Source organism: Rhineura floridana, chromosome 2 (genome assembly GCF_030035675.1).
Source record: "Rhineura floridana isolate rRhiFlo1 chromosome 2, rRhiFlo1.hap2, whole genome shotgun sequence".
NCBI lineage: Eukaryota > Metazoa > Chordata > Lepidosauria > Squamata > Rhineuridae > Rhineura > Rhineura floridana.
In genome coordinates, this window is record NC_084481.1 from 3,123,172 (window position 1) to 3,142,025 (window position 18,854).

The 18,854-nt window shown below is 39.4% G+C and overlaps 2 protein-coding genes across 5 annotated transcripts in view; one reads left to right on the forward strand and one right to left on the reverse strand.

Moving 5' to 3' along the window:
• Positions 1-4,621, forward strand: part of FTCD (formimidoyltransferase cyclodeaminase) — a 50,294-nt gene extending 45,673 nt beyond the window's left edge. For both annotated transcript variants that reach the window (XM_061607638.1, XM_061607639.1), the window contains exons 14-16: positions 2,732-2,771; positions 3,690-4,018; positions 4,347-4,621. In XM_061607638.1, the coding sequence (XP_061463622.1) occupies positions 2,732-2,771; positions 3,690-4,018; positions 4,347-4,382 (405 nt within the window). In that variant the 3' untranslated portion in view covers positions 4,383-4,621. The remainder of the gene's footprint in view (positions 1-2,731; positions 2,772-3,689; positions 4,019-4,346) is intronic.
• A 224-nt stretch (positions 4,622-4,845) lies between these two features.
• The window catches only part of COL6A2 (collagen type VI alpha 2 chain), a 62,637-nt gene continuing 48,628 nt past the window's right edge, over positions 4,846-18,854 (reverse strand). For 2 of the 3 annotated variants that reach the window (XM_061607635.1, XM_061607636.1), the window contains exon 28: positions 4,846-6,755. In XM_061607635.1, the coding sequence (XP_061463619.1) occupies positions 6,148-6,755 (608 nt within the window). In that variant the 3' untranslated portion in view covers positions 4,846-6,147. Of the gene's footprint in view, positions 6,756-11,528; positions 14,513-18,854 lie in introns of those variants that run through there. The other variant, XM_061607637.1, reaches the window with a different exon arrangement.

Here is an 18,854-nt window from a genome sequence, read left to right on the forward strand (position 1 = left end):
ACAGGATCAGTCTCAGGCCCTGAGCCTGGCAACCCTAATGGGAGAGCAAATTGATTCAGTTTGCATTTCAACCCAAATCCATTAGATTTGCCCTTTACGAAACACTATGTGAACCGAAACACAGCCATCCTTCAAAACTCACACTTATTTGAATTTTGTAATACACTTCTCCAACTAAACAATGTTTACATACGGTACATATATTATGGGAAATAGTGAAAATAACATACAACAGTAGTGTATATGAGGAGACATTTTGATATTTGTCAAAACTGTATAAAATGTGTTTATTAGGAGAAATATGAACCAATCTGTTGAATAATTTTCATGAGGATTTTTTTTAAAATACAAATTGTTGCAGAAATGTGGAGAACTGAATTTAAGACAGGAAAAATGAGAAACTGAGAGAAGTTAAAAGGATAGGTTCTTCCATCTCTACATGGGAATAAATCTCATTGAATTCACTGGGACTTATGCCTGAATTCCATAGGACCGCAATTGTTAAAGTCACCCTAGAACCTCTCATCACTTGAGAAAAATGTTGTTGTTATGTGCCTTCAAGTCGATCATGACTTATGGGAACCCTATGAATCAGCAACCTCCAATAGCATCTGTCGTGAACCACCCTGTTCAGATCTTATTAGTTCAGATCTGTGCCTTCCTTTATGGAGTCAATCCATCTCTTGTTTGGTCTTCCTCTTTTTCTACTCCCTTCTGTTTTTCCCAGCATTATTGTCTTTTCTAGGGAATCATGTCTTCTCATGATGTGTCCAAAGTATAATAACCTCAGTTTCATCATTTTAGCTTCTAGTGATAGTTCTGGTTTAATTTGTTCTAACACCCAATTATATTTTTTATGCAGTCCATGGTATGTGCAAAGCTCTTCTCCAACACCACATTTCAAATGGTTACATAAATCCTCAGTTGTCATTACTTTAGTCTTCTTGACGTTCAGCTGTAGTCTTGCTTTTGTGCTTTCCTCTTTAACTTTCATCAGCATTCATTTCAAATCATTACTGGTTTCTTCTAGTAGTATGGTATCGTCTGCATATCTTAAAGTACTGATATTTCTCCCTCCAATTTTCACACCTCCTTCATCTTGGTCCAATCCCGCTTTCCGTACGATATGTTCTGCATATAGATTAAACAAGTAGGGTGATAAAATACACCCCTGTCTCACACCCTTTCTGATGGGAAACCAATCAGTTTATCCATATTCTGTCCTTACAGTAGCCTCTTGTCCAGAGTATAGGTTGCGCATCAGGACAATCAGATGCTGTGGCACCCCCATTTCTTTGAAAGCATTCCATCGTTTTTCATGATCTACACAGTCAAAGCCTTTGCTATAATCTATAAAGCACAGGGTGATTTCCTTCTGAAATTCCTTGGTCTGTTCCATTATCCAACGTATGTTTGCAATATGATCTCTGGTGTCTCTTCCCTTTCTAAATCCAGCTTGGACATCTGGCATTTCTCGCTCCATATATGATAAGAGCCTTTGTTGTAGAATCTTGAGCATTACTTTACTTGCATGAGATATTAAGGCAATAGTCCGATAATGACTGCATTCCCTGGGATCCCCTTTCTTTGGAATTGGGATGTATATGGAATGCTTCCAGTCTGTGGGCCATTGTTTAGTTTTCCATATTTCTTGACAGATTTTTGTCAAAATTTGGACTGATTCAGTCTCAGTAGCTTGTAGCAACTCTATTGGTATGCCATCTGTTCCTGGTGATTTATTTCTTCCAAGTGTTTTAAGAGCAGCTTTCACCTCACATTCTAAAATTTCTGGTTCTTTATCATATGGTTCCTCCATGAATGAATCTGTCATCCTGGCATCTCTTTTATGGAGTTCTTCAGTGTATTGCCTTTAATAATCTGAACCCTGTTAATCTTAACTCATTAAATATGTGGAGCCATTAATACTACATAAAGTTAGGAGTGCCTAAGTCTGTTTGCATAAAACTAGACAGTTGATTTTCCAAAGGCCTTTAATAATACTGATGTAATTCAATAGGGATGGAAGGATGTGATAATTTTGGTTCTCTCAGTTTCTCATTTCTCCAACATATTCTTGACATTTCTGCAACAATTCACAATTTATTTTTTTAAATTCTCATGAAAATTCTTAAGCATTTTAGTGTGAATTTCTCCTAACAAACACATTTTTGAATGCAGTTTTGACTAATGTACACCTTTTTGCAAACAATTTCTCCTAATAAAATGCATATTTGTATGTTACTTTCGCTAATATATTCAATGTTTTGCACACTTTCTCCTAACATATGCATTTTTGTAAACATTGCTTGGTTGGAGAAGTGCATTGCCAAATTTGGATAAGTGCAAATTTTGAAGGATGTTTTTGTTCTGCTTCTCATGTTGTTTCAGAAAGTGTGCATTTTATAAATTCGGCTATAAATGTGAATTATCTTGAATTTCTATCCCTTAGCTGCATTTGAGTAAATGAAACACACACATGCATGCACGCACGCATGCACGCACACACACACACACACACAGAGTGTGACTCAAAATAAATGACCACAGCAAGGGTGAGCAGCTTGAATTCACTGAATACTTTCTCTCTTGGAGCTATTAAAAGGCACAGGGGCCCTGCCAGAAAAAGATTGTGAACTTTTGGTCAGCCAGAGAAGAGGATGGAGAATAGAGTGAGGGTGAGGGAAAGAATAGGACACTTCTAACACAACTAAGTAGTATTACTGTATTTCAGGTTGACACCTTCTCTTCCAACATGTGGAACCCTAATCCAGGTAAACTTTGCCTTGTTACACATCTGGTGGAGACAATTTCCAGGCTCTTCTTCAGGAGCAAGTAAATCCACCAAGTTACAGGATATTTAATTTATAGAATCATAGAATAGTAGAATTGGAAGGGGCCTATAAGGCCATCGAGTCCAACCCCCTGCTCAATGCAGGAATCCAAGTCAAAGCATTCCCAACACATGGCTGTCCAGCTGCCTCTTGAATGCCTCCAGTGTCGGAGAGCCCACTACCTCTCTAGGTAATTGGTTATGTAAAAATAAAGCTATCTTAATAAAGCACCCTGGCTATCATTTAGCAGCTATGCAAGGTCTCTGGTTAAATGCTCTGCATCTCCAGGTAGGCTGAAAGGAAATATCTATAAATTGAAGGAAATTATCAATAAATTGAATGACAGATTGATAAAATTGATATAGACTAGTGCAAAGTAAACAGACAAAAAGCACAACTGCATTTCATTATTATGAATGAGACAGTGGCCTTTACAAAAAACCATCTTGGCAAGGATGAGGTAGCTGTTTTATTCGGAAATTAAATCAGGATATATTATTTACAGCTCTATATTACATAGGTACGTAGCAAAATAGACCCTGAAGAAAGATTGTTTTTTATTCAGATGATCATATTGGCCCTCAGATTGAATGGTGCAGTTACCCAGGTGCAGCTAGGTCCTCTGTAAGATCTGATAATGACTTACCTTGCAGGTTTACTGTGAGAGGGTAATACCACTCTCAGTTTGAAAATTGAACAGAAAACATCAGGGAGGCAGTGAATATACACATATCCCCAGATGGTGAAAACAGGTGTCTGAGGAATTCCCCCCATTTCTGGTTCCAGTCTATTAGTGTGATGAAGGGCAGTAGCTAAATGTGGGCCCAAATCCTTTGATTTCATTTTATTCTCTGGCAGGAATGCCTGGTGGGATGCCACCTCAGCAACCTTACCCCACTCCTCCTGGACCATACCCTGGACCATATCCTGGGCCAGGCATGCAGCCATGCCCAGCCCCAGGTTACCCTGGCCAGCCTCCTCCACTATCTGCTTTCCCTGGGCCATGTGGGCCCACTCCTCATAGACCACACCATCATGGACATCCTACTCCACCTGGAATGCTCCCTGGAGGACCTGAATGCTATCCACCACCACCACCAGGTTGCCATCCTCCTGGAAGCCATCATGGGCACCACCAAAAGAAGCACAAGCATCATAAGCATGGCCATGGCCATCATGGCAACAAGGTAAGGAGTGAGTTGGATGTTGTCCTAACAAGCCAAACGGTAAAAGAAATGGCCCCTTTAGCAGAGAGATGGCGAGGTTTGGGAGGAGAAGTTATGTTTTTCAAAAATCTCAAGGTAGTCTAGGGAGAAAATGGATCCTTGACTTTATGTTTACATGAACCCATTGATTACTCAAAATGTCCATTATGGAAACAACAGCAACAAGCAGGTAGCACGTAGATGAACTCAAAGAGTGGGTTGAAAATACAAACGGAGAAGTATAACAAATCGACAAATAAGAGCTGAAATAGCAACAGCCCTGATATGTTTGCATCTTTTTCTCTTTTAGCACTGTGGCAGTTCCAGTAGTTCAGATTCAGACTGAAGATAGCCTTTCCTCTATCAGGTGTACTGCTTTTGAACACAACACTGCAACTTAGAGCTATTCTGAAATTTCTCCAATATCTTTGATATGGTTCAGAAATCATGTAATACTTTTGTTTAATTTGTACCAATTCCAAAAAGAAATGTTTAAAAATTTATGATATACCAAGGTTCCTATCCATTTTCCACTGGGCGTTCATCTTATCCCTTAAATAAAGATATGATAATTTAGATATCCACCTTGGCAAAGACTCTAGTGTGGCATTTTTAGTATATTACAAATCTTGCAGGAGTAAAATTCACTTTTGCGTACAGAACTTGCGTCACACAATTAGTTACATCAAAGGCATGCTTGTCTGTTGGCACCTTGCTGAATCTAGGGACTGGCATATATGCTGAAAGGGCATGCCGTGCTGGTTCTTGAACATGAAAATGTGTTCTAATGCAATGATAAAGGACACTGCTTTAAGTTAGTGTGAAAACGAGTTTATTTACCAAGAGTGCAGTTTTGGCTCAAGTAAGGATGTTATTCCAGAAACAGCATTCCCAAGAATACATTGAAGTTGTGATTTCATTGCTTATCAATCAATCGACATGTTTTTGCATGATGCCTGACTTGATGATTTATGCTGTATTTCAGAGGAGGGGTGCTTTGTGCTTAATGCGAGAGAGAGAGAGTACAGTAGTAGCAGTTATGAGTAGGATGGGAGACATACTTTCCACAGGAAGGCTGGGTACATAAGAAAGGCACTGAAGGGCAGGATAGCAAAAACCTAGAAAGAAAATCTCTACTTGTAGCACTGTTCAAATCCCATATCAGGTCAACAGTGCTGCTCATTGTTATTGGGGAAAGGAAAATAAGAGCCTGAGGCAAGGCAATCAAGGTGCTTCCAGCTTAAGTAGGGTATTTGCAAACTCTGTGCCATGGGAAACTCATGCTACTGCGGGGGAAGCCAGAAGGCAATCCAGCCTGATCTCTGTACAGGTCACGATGGCTGTCACCTGCATTGAAAGCAGGACCGCGTTGGCAGAGCCTTTTCCTGCCTCTTGCTCCAATGAAGCCAGTGAAGTGCATTTAATGCATGGTGTGACAGAAACCATCTCTTGTTGCAATCCTTAAGCAACTATACAAAAAGAAAGGAAGAAAAACCAGGCATTCACTAATGGTGTGGGCCAAAGCCCAGGACTCAGTGCTGATAACTTCCTGTTGCTGTGAAAAAAGGTGAGGTGCACTACAGCTGCAAAGAAAACACTGGCAGTGTTTCTTTGGAAAGACAATATGGATGTGTCAGCACCAGGATCAAGGCAAAAATCAAATTATCCCCATCTGCCAGTAAAGGAACCCTGCTCCAGAAATAGATGATTGGAAAGTGAGGTGCTGATTGGGGGTGGAGTGGCAGTTTATTGGAGAACCTTGTAACAGCTGGAGATGATTATAGTTTGTGCTGCCTATGAATGATTTGTTGTTCTTCTGTTTAGCACCTACAGGATTACAGTACATTTTTTTTTGTTTAAACAATGGTTTAAGACATGACAAATTACACTGTAGAGCTCTGGAACCTTCCTCCACCTTGGTTTTAATTAGCACCATAAACTTGAGTTTCATCATGAAATTTAAAATGAGCCTACAGATTTGGCTATAAAAATAAATCCGCTGTAGATTTGTACCAGCTGCGCTGGAGCAACTTGCATTTGCTAAAAACCATACAACAATTTAAAAACCTTAATAACTTTGGTGTGTGATAGGAGATTGAACTTCCCTGAAACTAACAGATCCACCTAATGAATCTATCAAAGAAACCAGGCTGGGAGAGGCTGGCATAGTCCTTCTCCCGGAAAATGGCTGCCTGGTCTCCTAGACCAATCTTCAGCAGGACATCCATGTCCACATCACTGCCTAAGGCCACCGCTGTGGGCATAACATTCTGCTTCTTCATGGAGTCAATAGCCTCATCCAGGTTTTTGTTGCCTGTAATGCCATCTGTGATGAAGACAAATGAAAGCTCAGCATTGCGCCGGGCTGCCCTCTGCCTGTCTGTCGGATTGATGACAACGTTGTTGATGGCATGGATGATAGCAGACCCAATGTTGGAAGAAGAGTCCAAGTATTTGATCTGAGCTAAGGCATCTGAGATGACAGTGAGATTGTGTGTCAACTGGAAAACCACACTATGTTCATTCTCACTTCCGTACTGTAGGAGGGCAATGCGTGCATTTATGTTGTCACTGTCGCTTCTTGCCAGTGTGAGACGTCGGGCCACATCTTCTACAAAATGGTGGGCCCTCTGGAAGTTCAGCTCACCAATTCTTTCAGAGCCATCCAGGAGAAAGACAATGTCAACTGGGCGCTGTGTGCACTGGGCAACAGCGAGCTCTACAAGGAGAAAAGAAAAGAGACCATCAGCACTCTAGGACACAAATCTGGAGGACATGGTTTTGTTTTTTAGAGTGTAGGTTCTGGAGACCTCCTCGACTTAGCAGGTTGAGGAAATATTTTGTTTTGTTCTATACCAAGAAACAGATTAGGGCCTGGGGTTCAAATCCCCACTCAGCCATGAAGCTCACTGGGCGTCACCTTGGGTGAGTCGCTATCCCTCAGCTTAACCTACATCATAGGGATGTTGTGAGGATAAGATGGAAGGGGAAGGGAGAACCACATAAGCTGTTTTGAGCTTCTTGGAGAAAAGATGGGATACAAATGTAGTAAAATAAATTTTAAAAATACTCAACATACTCCAGAGGAATATTGACAGACAAGGCTAAACAATTGTGCAAATAGCTAGTCCCGTGAATTCAACAGTAAATCAAATAAGCCTCTTTCTCTGGCCCAACATCTCTGCTCTATTAACAAACTAGTCCTTTCCCTACCACAGGAAGGATGAACAATACAAAACCTTTCAATGTCTCCATTCACACATTTGATTTATTTCCCCCCTCTTGAGTCTGGAAAAACAAATATTTTGCCTGGATGTTTGTTGAAAGTAGGAATGGGCAAGAATTTCAATTCAATTCACATTTTCAAGATGAATCTATCAAATTAGTACTTTCTTAAAAAATATGAGAACTGAAATACAGCAATCCTTCGAAATTTGCACTTATTCAAATTTTGCGATACAGTCCACCAACCAATGTTTACAAAAATGCATGTTAGGGGAAAATGTGCATAAAAATGAATATATGAGTGAAAATAATGCATGATGTGACAAGAAATGGCTTGCAAAAATGTGGACATTTGTCAGAACTGCCTACAAAAATGTGCTTATTAGGACTACACTAAAATGCTGGAAGATTTTTTTAAGAAAGAGCAAATTGCTGCGGAAATGTACAGAACTGAATCTAAGCCTGAAAAACTGAGAAACAAAATTGACAGATATTTCCATTCCTAGTAGAAAGTAACATATCTATTGCAATATTTCTTGTTCCCAAACTACTTGCAATGAAAGAAAGAGGGCTGGATATAAAGTTGTCAATTCACGCCCCAGCTGTAACATTGCTCAGTATTCCATACCTCATAATCATTTAAAGTAGGAAAACATATGTTTCAAAGTGACCACATGTACAAATGACAAACATGGAAGGGAGTCTGAGGCTACTTAATACTGTAGTTCTGTAACTTCATATCAAATGTTTGTGGAGGACAGTTCCTCTGAGAAAATTGTAACATGTCCTACACAGCATTTTGCAGAGGTTCTGACTTCTTTTCCTTCACCAATTCATTATATATATACAGGCATACCCCACTTTAACATTTGCAATGGGACCGGAGAGTATACTTTAAGTGAAAATCTACTTTAAGTGAAGCAATTGTCTTCACTTGTACTGCACGCAATCACCACTAGATGGCAGTGGCGTCATGCCGATAAAGTGTACGTTATTGCGAAGCGCACGAACGTTAAGCGGGGTATTGGGACGTATGGAGCATGTACGTTATAGCGAGGCAACGTTAAGTGGGGTATGCCTGTATATATAAATCAAATAATAAATAAATGTAGCAAAAGGCCAAGAGCAATGTTAAGCTGTTTGGGGAATTAAAGGGAGGAATGCAGCACCTGATAGTCTCAGTGTTGATCATCTGTTTGGTAACCTGAGAACAGTGTGTAAGAACTCCTGACCTAGGTACTAGCAGCTTCCTGCCCCACAGCCAGACAAGATCTGGGCACAGAAATCTGTAGTTTTCAACACGCATCCCCCCTCACTGGCTTCAGATTACTTATGAATAGCATGTCTAAATTTAACCATGCAAACATTGGACAATATTTATAGTTTATAAATTGGCCAGGTTATATATTCACTCCTGCTTTCGGGTTATGAACACTTCTAAAGATGCCCGTGGATGTCCTTGCTTGCTCTTTTGTTTTTAGTTGTGTACGGAAAGGATTCAAGCCAAGTTATGAAAACTTTTTAGAAGAGAAGGCAAGCTTTTTAACATATCTGCATATCCCCCAGCATAGGACATTTTGATTCATAGCCTCCTTTTCCAGTAACCATTGTTGGTGCTTGTTTGCTAAACCAGATATCTTTTACAAAATAGAAACTAGAGATAAAGAAATAAAAAGCAATTATTTGACAGTGATAATGGTCAGCTAGGCAACCACAGATCTTCACAGAAAAAAACAACAACCATTGGGCAGTGTTAGAAGGCAAAGGGAGAAAAATCTTGTTTGGCTTCCTGTTTGCTTTTTGAGGCCATAGAATAGTTGATGTGTCTCCAAGCTGCTGTTTTCAACATTCCAAGGGCTGGGTGGGGGAGGATCAGGAGAAGTTGAGGGCAGTTTTACCATCCACCCTTACTCCTATCAGCAATAAAAAAAGTCTAAGGTTCAAAAAAAGGAAAAGGAGGCAATAGGGCGTTCCTTTTCATTTCTACTGTCTTCTAGCTATAGTAGAAAGAATTAGCAGCTAAATTTATTTGGGGGGGGGACAAAAGAGGTTCTTTACAAGAAATTGATAAGCTCCATGTTGATAGCAGCTAGGACTATAATAGCTGAGCTGAAGGGACTGACGGTAGATTGCTGGTATAAAAAGCTATGGAAAATTGCCCTGCTGGAGAAGCTCACGACTAAGCTACGTATGTCTAAAGGAAAAAAGATGATTTTAAGGCACACTGGTGGCCATTTATTTCTTTTACAGCAGGAGGCAGTACGAATCACCAAGTTCTGAATCCTGTTAAAGAGTTATAGATAGGTTAATTCTTTTAATTTTATTGTATTGTTATTTGGAGCAAGTGTATGCTTTGTCCATGAAGAGGTGATTGATGAGAATTATGTGATAAAAGGGTGTATCAGGGAGAGAGGGAGGGCGTCTTTATCTTTACAGTTCTGATACAGTTTTTCTATTTTCTCAAGCATATTATTTGAAAATTTAATAAAAAAGAAAGAGGTAGCAACCAGGCAATGACTGGTAATACTAAATGTTTCAAAATGGGAATAACTGGGAGAGTATCAGGAATTCAGTAAACAGAAAAATGGGAAATGATTGTCCCAATATGGATCCATTTTTCCTTAACTTAATTTTTTTCACCTTCCTACCATTTGTGGCTACAAACTGGGAAATTATGCTACTAGTGTGGTTGACAGGAGTTCATAGAATCATGGAAGATCCTTTGAAGAGCATCTAGCCCAGCCCTCTGCTCAGTGCATGAGGCATCTATGCATCCCTGACAAATCCCTGCTGAAATACATCCAGCAGAGTAGTTAGTTTAGTGTTTTTAACAGCAGCCTTCTATGCCACATGGTAAACCTCTCCTAAAAAGTACAGATGTTTAACTTCAGGTAGTCCTGAGCCTCAGGGATAAAACAGACTATAGAATCGGTAATCTGACATTCACAATAAGTGAGTAATTGCAGAAGGAGTGGCAACAATTCTGTGACTTGGGAGGAAATGTCATAAGGGGATTCACATATGAACCTACCTATAATATTAATGGCTGAAAAAGATTCACACTCTTAGAACTTCCACCAACCTCCTTACCCACTGAGTGATATCTGAATGATGACTTTGCATATGCCTAGTCATAGAATGCCAGGATGGCACTGAGCCAGGCCTTCCAATGGCCAGGCTCCACCACCTTCCTTACTGCACTGCCAGGGCCACAACTTGGTCACAACCCTAGCAAGTTGAATTGTGCTCCTTAAGGGATGCCATTCAGGTGCAGAACCAGCTCCTTACCTTATGTAGTACTCAGTCAGCTGTCCCTCAGTCATGTCCAGCTCCACTAGGCCTGATAAAAACCCTAGCCTCAGAGCTTATTTACCTGGAGCACCTACAGTAGTTTCACTGCAGAGAACCTTGTCTGGCTACACTTCTGCGTCTTTTAAAGTTTGACATCCCCTCCTCCCCATTTTGGATTACATTGCCAGTTTCTGGCCCTTTTGATGTATAGCTGCCATTTTCATAACGTGACTTTACCCACCCCAGATCATGCTAGCCACCTCTGATCCTGCTGGATCATGATGACACTCATCTGGGATGTCTCTTATTTTACTATCTGTAAGGCTGCAATCCATAACGTACTGTGCTTGAGGCAGGCAGTAATCTTGATCTTTGAGGCTCATTTTGTGTTCTTTCAATTAGGTTATGCTTGCAGCTGTTGCCCTACTCACCTCACCCTGCCTACACTACTGAGAACGGTATTCATGGTTTTAGAATTTTTTTAAAAAAACCAGGGCTTTTCTTGCCTGCTGTTGTCTATTCTCGAATGTATACTTTTGAATTAATATTACTTTATCTTTATGGGGCTCCTGATTTTCTACCTTAAGGCCACAGCTATTGTGGGAAACTCCATGGTGTATCTCAGCTATCTTTATTTTTAGGAAGTGCAGGGTATATATTGGAAGTTGTCTATTCCTTCGAAAGGGACGCACATGCAGAGGTAACATATATGGTGTGCTTTCCCATTTTTAACTTCTCTTATTAGTTTACACATCCAGACGCTTTTAATATTTTTAGTTTTGAAAGTATGTTGGAGAGAAGGAGCATTTGGGATAATAGTCCATACCTGTGGAACTATCTGCTTCAGCAATTGAACTTGCCTGAGCATGTCAGTATCTCTTAAACTAAGATGCCAGACTTACTGTAGCGGAAGTTTCCATTAAAGTATAGCACGCATTTTCATTTGATATTGTTGCATATTTCTGAAAGCACAGATCAGGCACATTTGTCTCTTCACATCAAGATTTTAATTGGATTACTGTTTTATCTCATGTACTTTGTACAATGCCAGGTGTGAGATACACTGTCAGCCCTGTCTTTCACATGCCCACAGCGTGCCATATAATGTATATGATCTACAAGAGATCTGCTCAAAGCATAGCTGATTGGGTCCTGCAAGTAGGGATGGAGAGGTCTGTCAATTTTGGTTTTCTCCATTTTTCATTTTTCCAGTCTTAAATTCAGTTCTCCACATTCCTGCAGCGTTTTTTTAACAAAGTCCTCATGAACATTCTCCAGCGTTTTAGTGTGAATTTTTCCTAATAAACATATTTTTGTAGGCAGTTTTGACTAATGCACACATGCAAGCCATTTCTCATTATATAATGCATTTTGGTATGTTATTTTCACTCATATATTCATTTTTACTCACACTTTCCCCTAACATATGCATTTTTGTAAACATTGATTGGTTGGTGACCTTGCATTGCAAAATTTGAATAAGTCCAAAGTTTGGCCTCTAATCTGATGGTATGTCAGGCCATAGTCACAAGACTTGCACAAATCATATACACCTTGCAGCAACTGCAAAAAAATAATTTTGTGGGGTAAAGTGTGTGTGAATTCTACCTTTATGGTAAACCTCAGTTTGCCTCAGAAGATGGAATAGTAGAAGGGCGACTTGATTCTACTTGGCTAGAAGATGTATGATATCAATAATTACTTTGGATTTAGACAGCCGTTACCGAATTTTACAATAGTGAGAATTAAGTAAAATTAAGTTGCTTAAAAGGGTCCAAAAAACAACCAATCCATCATTTACTGAATTCTTTCAGACAGTCTAACTCCACTTGTTTCCCATGATTTGGTAACAACAACAACTACTACAAAACCCATGTTTGCTCAGGAAAAGACTATTTTGAAGTCATGTTGGATCTTCTCTCCTTTGCCATGACTAAAAATAAGAAAACACAAATACTGAATTTGATAATTATTCAGAGCCTTTGAAAAAATATTTGTTGCTTTCCCAAAAATGTATTATAAATGCAACATTTCTTTATAGGGAATGGATTAACAGCGCTATGCCACTTTTCTTACTGTGCTGAAAATATAACAGTACTGTAAATTTATTACTTCTGTGTTTGATGGCTAGCTTAATTTTCTTATTGGCCATCTATGGTGTGTTTGGATCCAGTTGCAGGTCCTTGTGTATCAGAGACATTTAATCACAAAAAGGTGGCTGGACAGTCATCTCTGGATCTCAAGAGAAACAATCTGAATACTCACAAAGCTAAGTTTTACAAGTACAGTAACAGAATATCCTTATTTAACTGTGCAGTCACTGGGTTATTAGCTTCCATCAGTAATTTCCCCCTGGGACTAAGGATGTCAGTAGCTATCTAAGAAGAACAAAGGATGTGCAAAATGGAAAACCTCATATATACAAAAACAAACAAATAGATGGACAATGAGACAAAGCACCATAGAACACAAGTTTTAGCAAGGACAATCCTGAGGTTCACTAAGAAGGCTCCCTGCTGTTTACTCTTTACCAGTTTTCATCAGTGGCTACAGAGCTGAGTAACTGATCTGGGAGACTAGAGTTGAAGTTATGTCTTATTGGGAGCACCCAAGGCAGTAGGGAGCTTTAGGGTGAAGACAGAGACATAGGTTATGGTTTGAACCCACATTCTCAGGTCTGAAAAGTGTTTTGGAATGCTGTGAATGGGTGTTCAAAACACTTCCACCACACTTTAGAGTGTCTGACTTCACTCTTGAAATTCAAAGGAGAGAGAAGATTTATGGGATTGATGTTCCCTGGAATTACCTAGGAAAGCCCTTGCAATAGAAAGAGAGAGATCAATTTATAGTTAGTCAATAGGAAGAGGAACACATATAAGTTTACAACACATTACCACGTTGCCAGCTCAGAAAGAGCAACTTCTGTCATACAGATATACTGGCAATGCTATTGATTCAGGTGTGTTATGGGTAAAAACTTATACCTGGTGCATGAAAAATTCCTTAACATTTGTAACAGTGTGAAGAAGCCATCATCTGAAAGTATGTGGTAAACTGAGGATTCCTACTCTCCTGAAATCACTTCAGAAAAGTGGGAAACAGCTGGGTCTTTCTGCGGCTAGTATTTCATAGTTTGCAGCATGATCAGAGGCGGCACCTACCACGTATATTAGTGCCACCATGTGGTAGGTTTTTACATAGCTATCATGTGGTTGTCACCTCATTCTACTATATTCCAGGAAGACCAACAGCAAGAGTGTTGTTCCTTAGATTCCCCTCCCTCCACTTCATTTCAGGTTGGATCGTTTAAAGAATGTGTGAGTTACTCAGCATAGCCTGATTTCTAGGAAAGGAACTCAGGCAAGTCTGTTATTCAGCCATCTTGCCTTCTTTGCTCTGTTGTCTACAAACAGAGTAGCTAGATTTATCCTCTGGCAAGCACCAAATGAGCTAGTCTGGCAGTGAAGATGCATATAAGCTTTAACAACAGTTGAGACTGACTGTTTAGAATGTTCCTATTTCTAGAAGCTTCCCTTGCTGTAATCTCCTAGCACTAATGAGAGTTCCAGTAAGATTTCTACAGAGAAAATTGCATTTCTGACTAGCTTTATGCTTTGTATGCAGAATGAAATCTTATTATGTTTACAGAGGCAGAAGCACAGTCTCAGCAAAGGCCCATTACAGTCTCTGGATCCCCAACAATCTCGCTGTGCACCATTTTAAAAGTGTCAATGAACAAGTCCATCCACTCCTGCCGCTCATGTCCAGTGGAAAACTTGGCTTTTTCGGCGGTATAGGCCAAGGTGGCCACCAGCTGGGTGTACATGCTGGGGTCCTGGATTTCCCTCGTGGAGTTTAGGAACTGGGCGATCATTGGTTTGGTGCTGGGAAAAGTTATCTTGCCTCCCTCTTCCATAGGGCGGAAAATAACTGGGTTTTCGATCCCAGGGTTCCTCCCATCTGCAAGTGAGTGTCAAAAGAATATTTTCAGGGCTTTCCAGTATGGTATGGATCTCTGATTTCCATTCACTTTGATTTTGTATATGATGCAGGTGTTGGATTGGCAGCCTTTGATTTTGCACATGGATGCAAGTTAGGGGGGAGCCTGCTGGTTTATCCTGGCATAATTTGGCATTTACTGGCTGTCCAGACCTCAATATCGATTACCTGATTGGAAATGGTTTTCCTAATTGCTAGTCTTAATTGAAGGGGTAAACCTGTTTCTGAACTGTAGATGAAGGAATCACAGGATGGAATTGCTTCCCCAAAATTCCCTCCACGTAGAAAATGAAGCATGCCAAGCAGAAGGTGAGGCTAAAGCAAGTCCTGACACCTGACATGCTCATTTTCTATGTTGAAGGATTGTGATATATCTATATCTATATAGATACAGATTATATATATATATATATATATATATATATAGAGAGAGAGAGAGAGAGAGAGAGAGAGAGAGAGAGAGAGAGAGAGAGAGAGAGAGAAATTCCATCATGTGAGCCCCCATCTACAGTCTGAATTAGTATCACTCTATCACAGTTTTATTGCCTCAGTGAGAATACTGGCCACAGAGTTCAAAGTGAGAGTGCTTTGCATTACAGAAACACATCTCACTAAAGAGCTGATTTAAATCTATTAAAATCAGTAGAATGATTCCATTTTGGAGTAAACACAAACTTTTCTGAATGTATGCAGATGTAATTACTCTCTGAAAGGGCGAAGTAATGACTGCATGCAACTATTCCAGCTATAATCATTACACTGACTTTTAGCTATCAATCAAGCAGGTACAGTGCCTTGCAAAAGTAATCAGACCCCTGACCAATGCTCTCAAATGACTGAATTACAAATGGTATACTGTAATTTTGTTCTGTATGATATTTTATTTTGAAACACTGAAGCTCAATATCAATTATTGTAAGGTGACATCGGATTTATGTTGGGAAGTTTTTGTAAGAAACATAAAAAACTGAAACATGATCATGGGAATCCACAAACAAGAGACTTACAGATTCTTGAAACACTGAAAGCAAGAGAAGGCTGGGGGTGAGATGTCTTTTTAAATGGTTTTTTTACTGTACTTTCTTTTACTTGTAAATTGCTTTGATGTTTTTAAATGGAATAGAGGTATACAACTATATTTATAAATAAATACATAAATAAATGAGGAGCTCTATTCATAGTATTATCTGCTTCATTAGTGTTATAAGCAATGATGTAATATTAGTAATGAAGAGTCATCAATGCTAATATTGCATACAGGGACTCAATCCAAAATGTTTATGATATGCATTTAATAATTTACCATGCTGCTTTCTAACTTATTTTGTCACACACTATGTCTTTGAAGAGGAGGAGAAAAAGACAGGACAGCCATATTCATAGGGCCTTGTTAGACAGCTGATGCCAAAAGGAAGATTTACAAGGAATTCCCTATCCTCCCTTGCATTATCTGAAAACTCCTTTCCCCTTAGATCAACCTGTCAAATGCAGTGTTATTTTTTAGTTGAAAAAATGTTACTTCTGCCCAATGTTACTTTTCCTGTACTGAAGTAGGAATTAAATCACTGGCTACTTCCAAACACAACAACTACAGTTCTGTGTTCTCTCTCATCCTTAAATAGAATTTTATGTTCAGAAAGAATTTGTCGTCTGCTGGATCATATGAGTATCAACGGTATATCAGCCGAAAGACCAAAACTACCAGATGCACAAGAAGCAATGGAAAATGATTGTACTGCATCAGACAAGTACATCAACATAGTTACAACAGTTAAAACAAGAAGGATGTAAATGCAACTAACTTTAATTAAACTTATGTCCAAGGTAATCAAATGTTCATGAGAATGAATCTGCATTTGCCAAAGGAGGAAGGTATCATTCCTCAGGTCTCTCTGTCCTGAACATTCAACACACCCACCCACTTTACATTCCTGGGGAAAACACTGAAGATCTAGGTTTTCATCAGAATCATTATTAATTAACAGAAAATGCAAAGGTAATTGTGTTGGTCTATAATAAACATTCCAAAATCCATCTTAGGGATTGGCAAACCAAAATGCCACCAAATAGAGACAAGCCATGTGGTCTTCATCTGATAAGAGTCTTGTAATGGAGGTGGGGATATAAAACTTGTAAATGCTATGCAGGTTTCAGGTTGCAATAAGGCCTTTTGGGAAGAAGAAACATACAATGGCTGATTCCCCATTTCTGAAAATATAAAAGCCAGCTTTGGTATAACCTAAAACTTTCCCAACACCAAACATAGCCTCATTTGAATGTCTGCTACCTCCTCCCACATTCCATCTTAAGATCCTTACCACATGCAGACTAGATGGGTTCACAACCAGCCAATTTCCACCTCCACTTTGTGTACTATCTGGCCTGATGAAGAGTTCTGAAGAACTTGAAAGCTTGCACATTATTTTGTGTCATTTTGGTTGGCCTAATGAAGGCATTCCCCTAGTATGAATTCTGGAATTATTAAAAAGGCATTATTAAATTGGATAATTACTCAAGAGGCATTCCTGAATCATACTGTGATGACCACTGTCTCTTCTACATGCTTCATTGATGGGGAAAAACGTTCAAGTAAAGAACGGAGTTTCTCAAATTATTCTGTAATCCCCCATTCAACAGACAAAGAAGAAGGCAATGTTCTATGACTCTTTGGAAAATGGTGATTTAGTGGGCATCAGGTGTCCAGGTAATGTGAGTATTTGTGAGACTGATTGGCAGAGGCTCATCAACAATTTTTCAGTGAAGTTTTGCTCCAATGAATTCACCCAGCTTGGATTCTTTTTGAATTTTGCTTGTGACCAAAACCAGAAATTCAAAGCAAAAGTGTGTGAACTGTAGTCACATCACTGCAGTACATACTCGCGTATAACCAGTTTAGTTTTCTTCCACACTTCCTTACCCTCAGGTTATAAACACAGAGCGTCACTAAGAACAAAAGTAGGTAATGTGACCTATTCTGCTGCCCATCAAACCAAAGAACAGTTTTCTGGGACCCATACAGCAAGTGTAAACTATTCCATCGAAAATCACTATTTTTGATCAATATATTTCCAGAAAAAAAGTTTCTTGAGCTCCAGTCCTGCCACCATTTCAGCAACTAAGCTCATCTAACACCTTCCTCAGCAATGCCTCAATAGTTGTTTTGTTTTTGGGGGGGAGGGGCTTTTGCTTGAAGAAATGAATTGATTTACGTCAGTATTTGGAGGCCTTAAGAGTGTGCTTCCTTCCAGCATGCTTGACATAAAAAAAGAAGCTGAAACAAATAGCTATTTCCATGTACCTGTTACAACAATGTTTTCCTCAGGAAATTGTACTGCTAGTGCTAGACTGGGTCTAGTACAAATACAACAATAAGAATGTCTTTTTATTGTCCAGTAATTATGGTAGCTTTTTTACAACGAAAAGGCTGAAATTTTTGTTGCTGTGTTTGGAGAAAAAGTGTAACCAAATACAAAATGCTAATAAAAGCAGGCCTTTTTGGATCAGCACCACTTGCAATGCTTCATTATTTATTAACTCCCCTTAGCTCTTTAACTTAAGCAGGATCTAGTTTCTCTGTTCTTTCTGTCACTTATAAAAAGGCAAGGTGTTTCGTGTTGGCTTGTTGAGACAAGAACAGTCCTAAGAAGCCAGTGGCTTTGATTGCACAGTGCTGAACATATCCCTCCCATACAGATTTCCAGTGTGCTATTTGGACTTCGGAGGCAAAGCACAAACAGCATTTGGTTTTCTGTAATCCAAGAATCTGGGTTTGTTTGTTTTTTAAAAAAAGCATGGAAGTCAGTGTAAGTATGTCCAGCTGATGACATGAAGAAGACAGAAGAGATTGCAATGGTTTAGTTCACCACCGAAGCACAATAATTAGAGGCACAAATAACAAACTGTTGCAAAACAGATCGAGAAATTCACTAGACTATGAAATAATTTGTCCAAAATCTGTAGGCCAGAAGTACCTTAGCATGAGTTTCCACCACCATGTGCTGTCTTATCCAGAGTCCGTTACACATTATGGCCTTGCTTGCATGAATTGGCAGCACCACTACCTCACAGCTGACCAGTGATAAATTCAGATACTATAAAGGACTGGGGCTATTATTTCAAGCCTCCCATGACCAGGATGAAAATCAAGTGTTTGTTCAGTAGATGCTAAACATGGTCTTCCTCACATCTCTACTAATGTGGCATATTTGACAGTTATTCCTATCAAAACTTGTTAGTCTCTGGCCCAAGGACCAGAAATCCCCAGAAATGGGGCAGGTTAAAAGATGTTTCTATACTCTGGCAG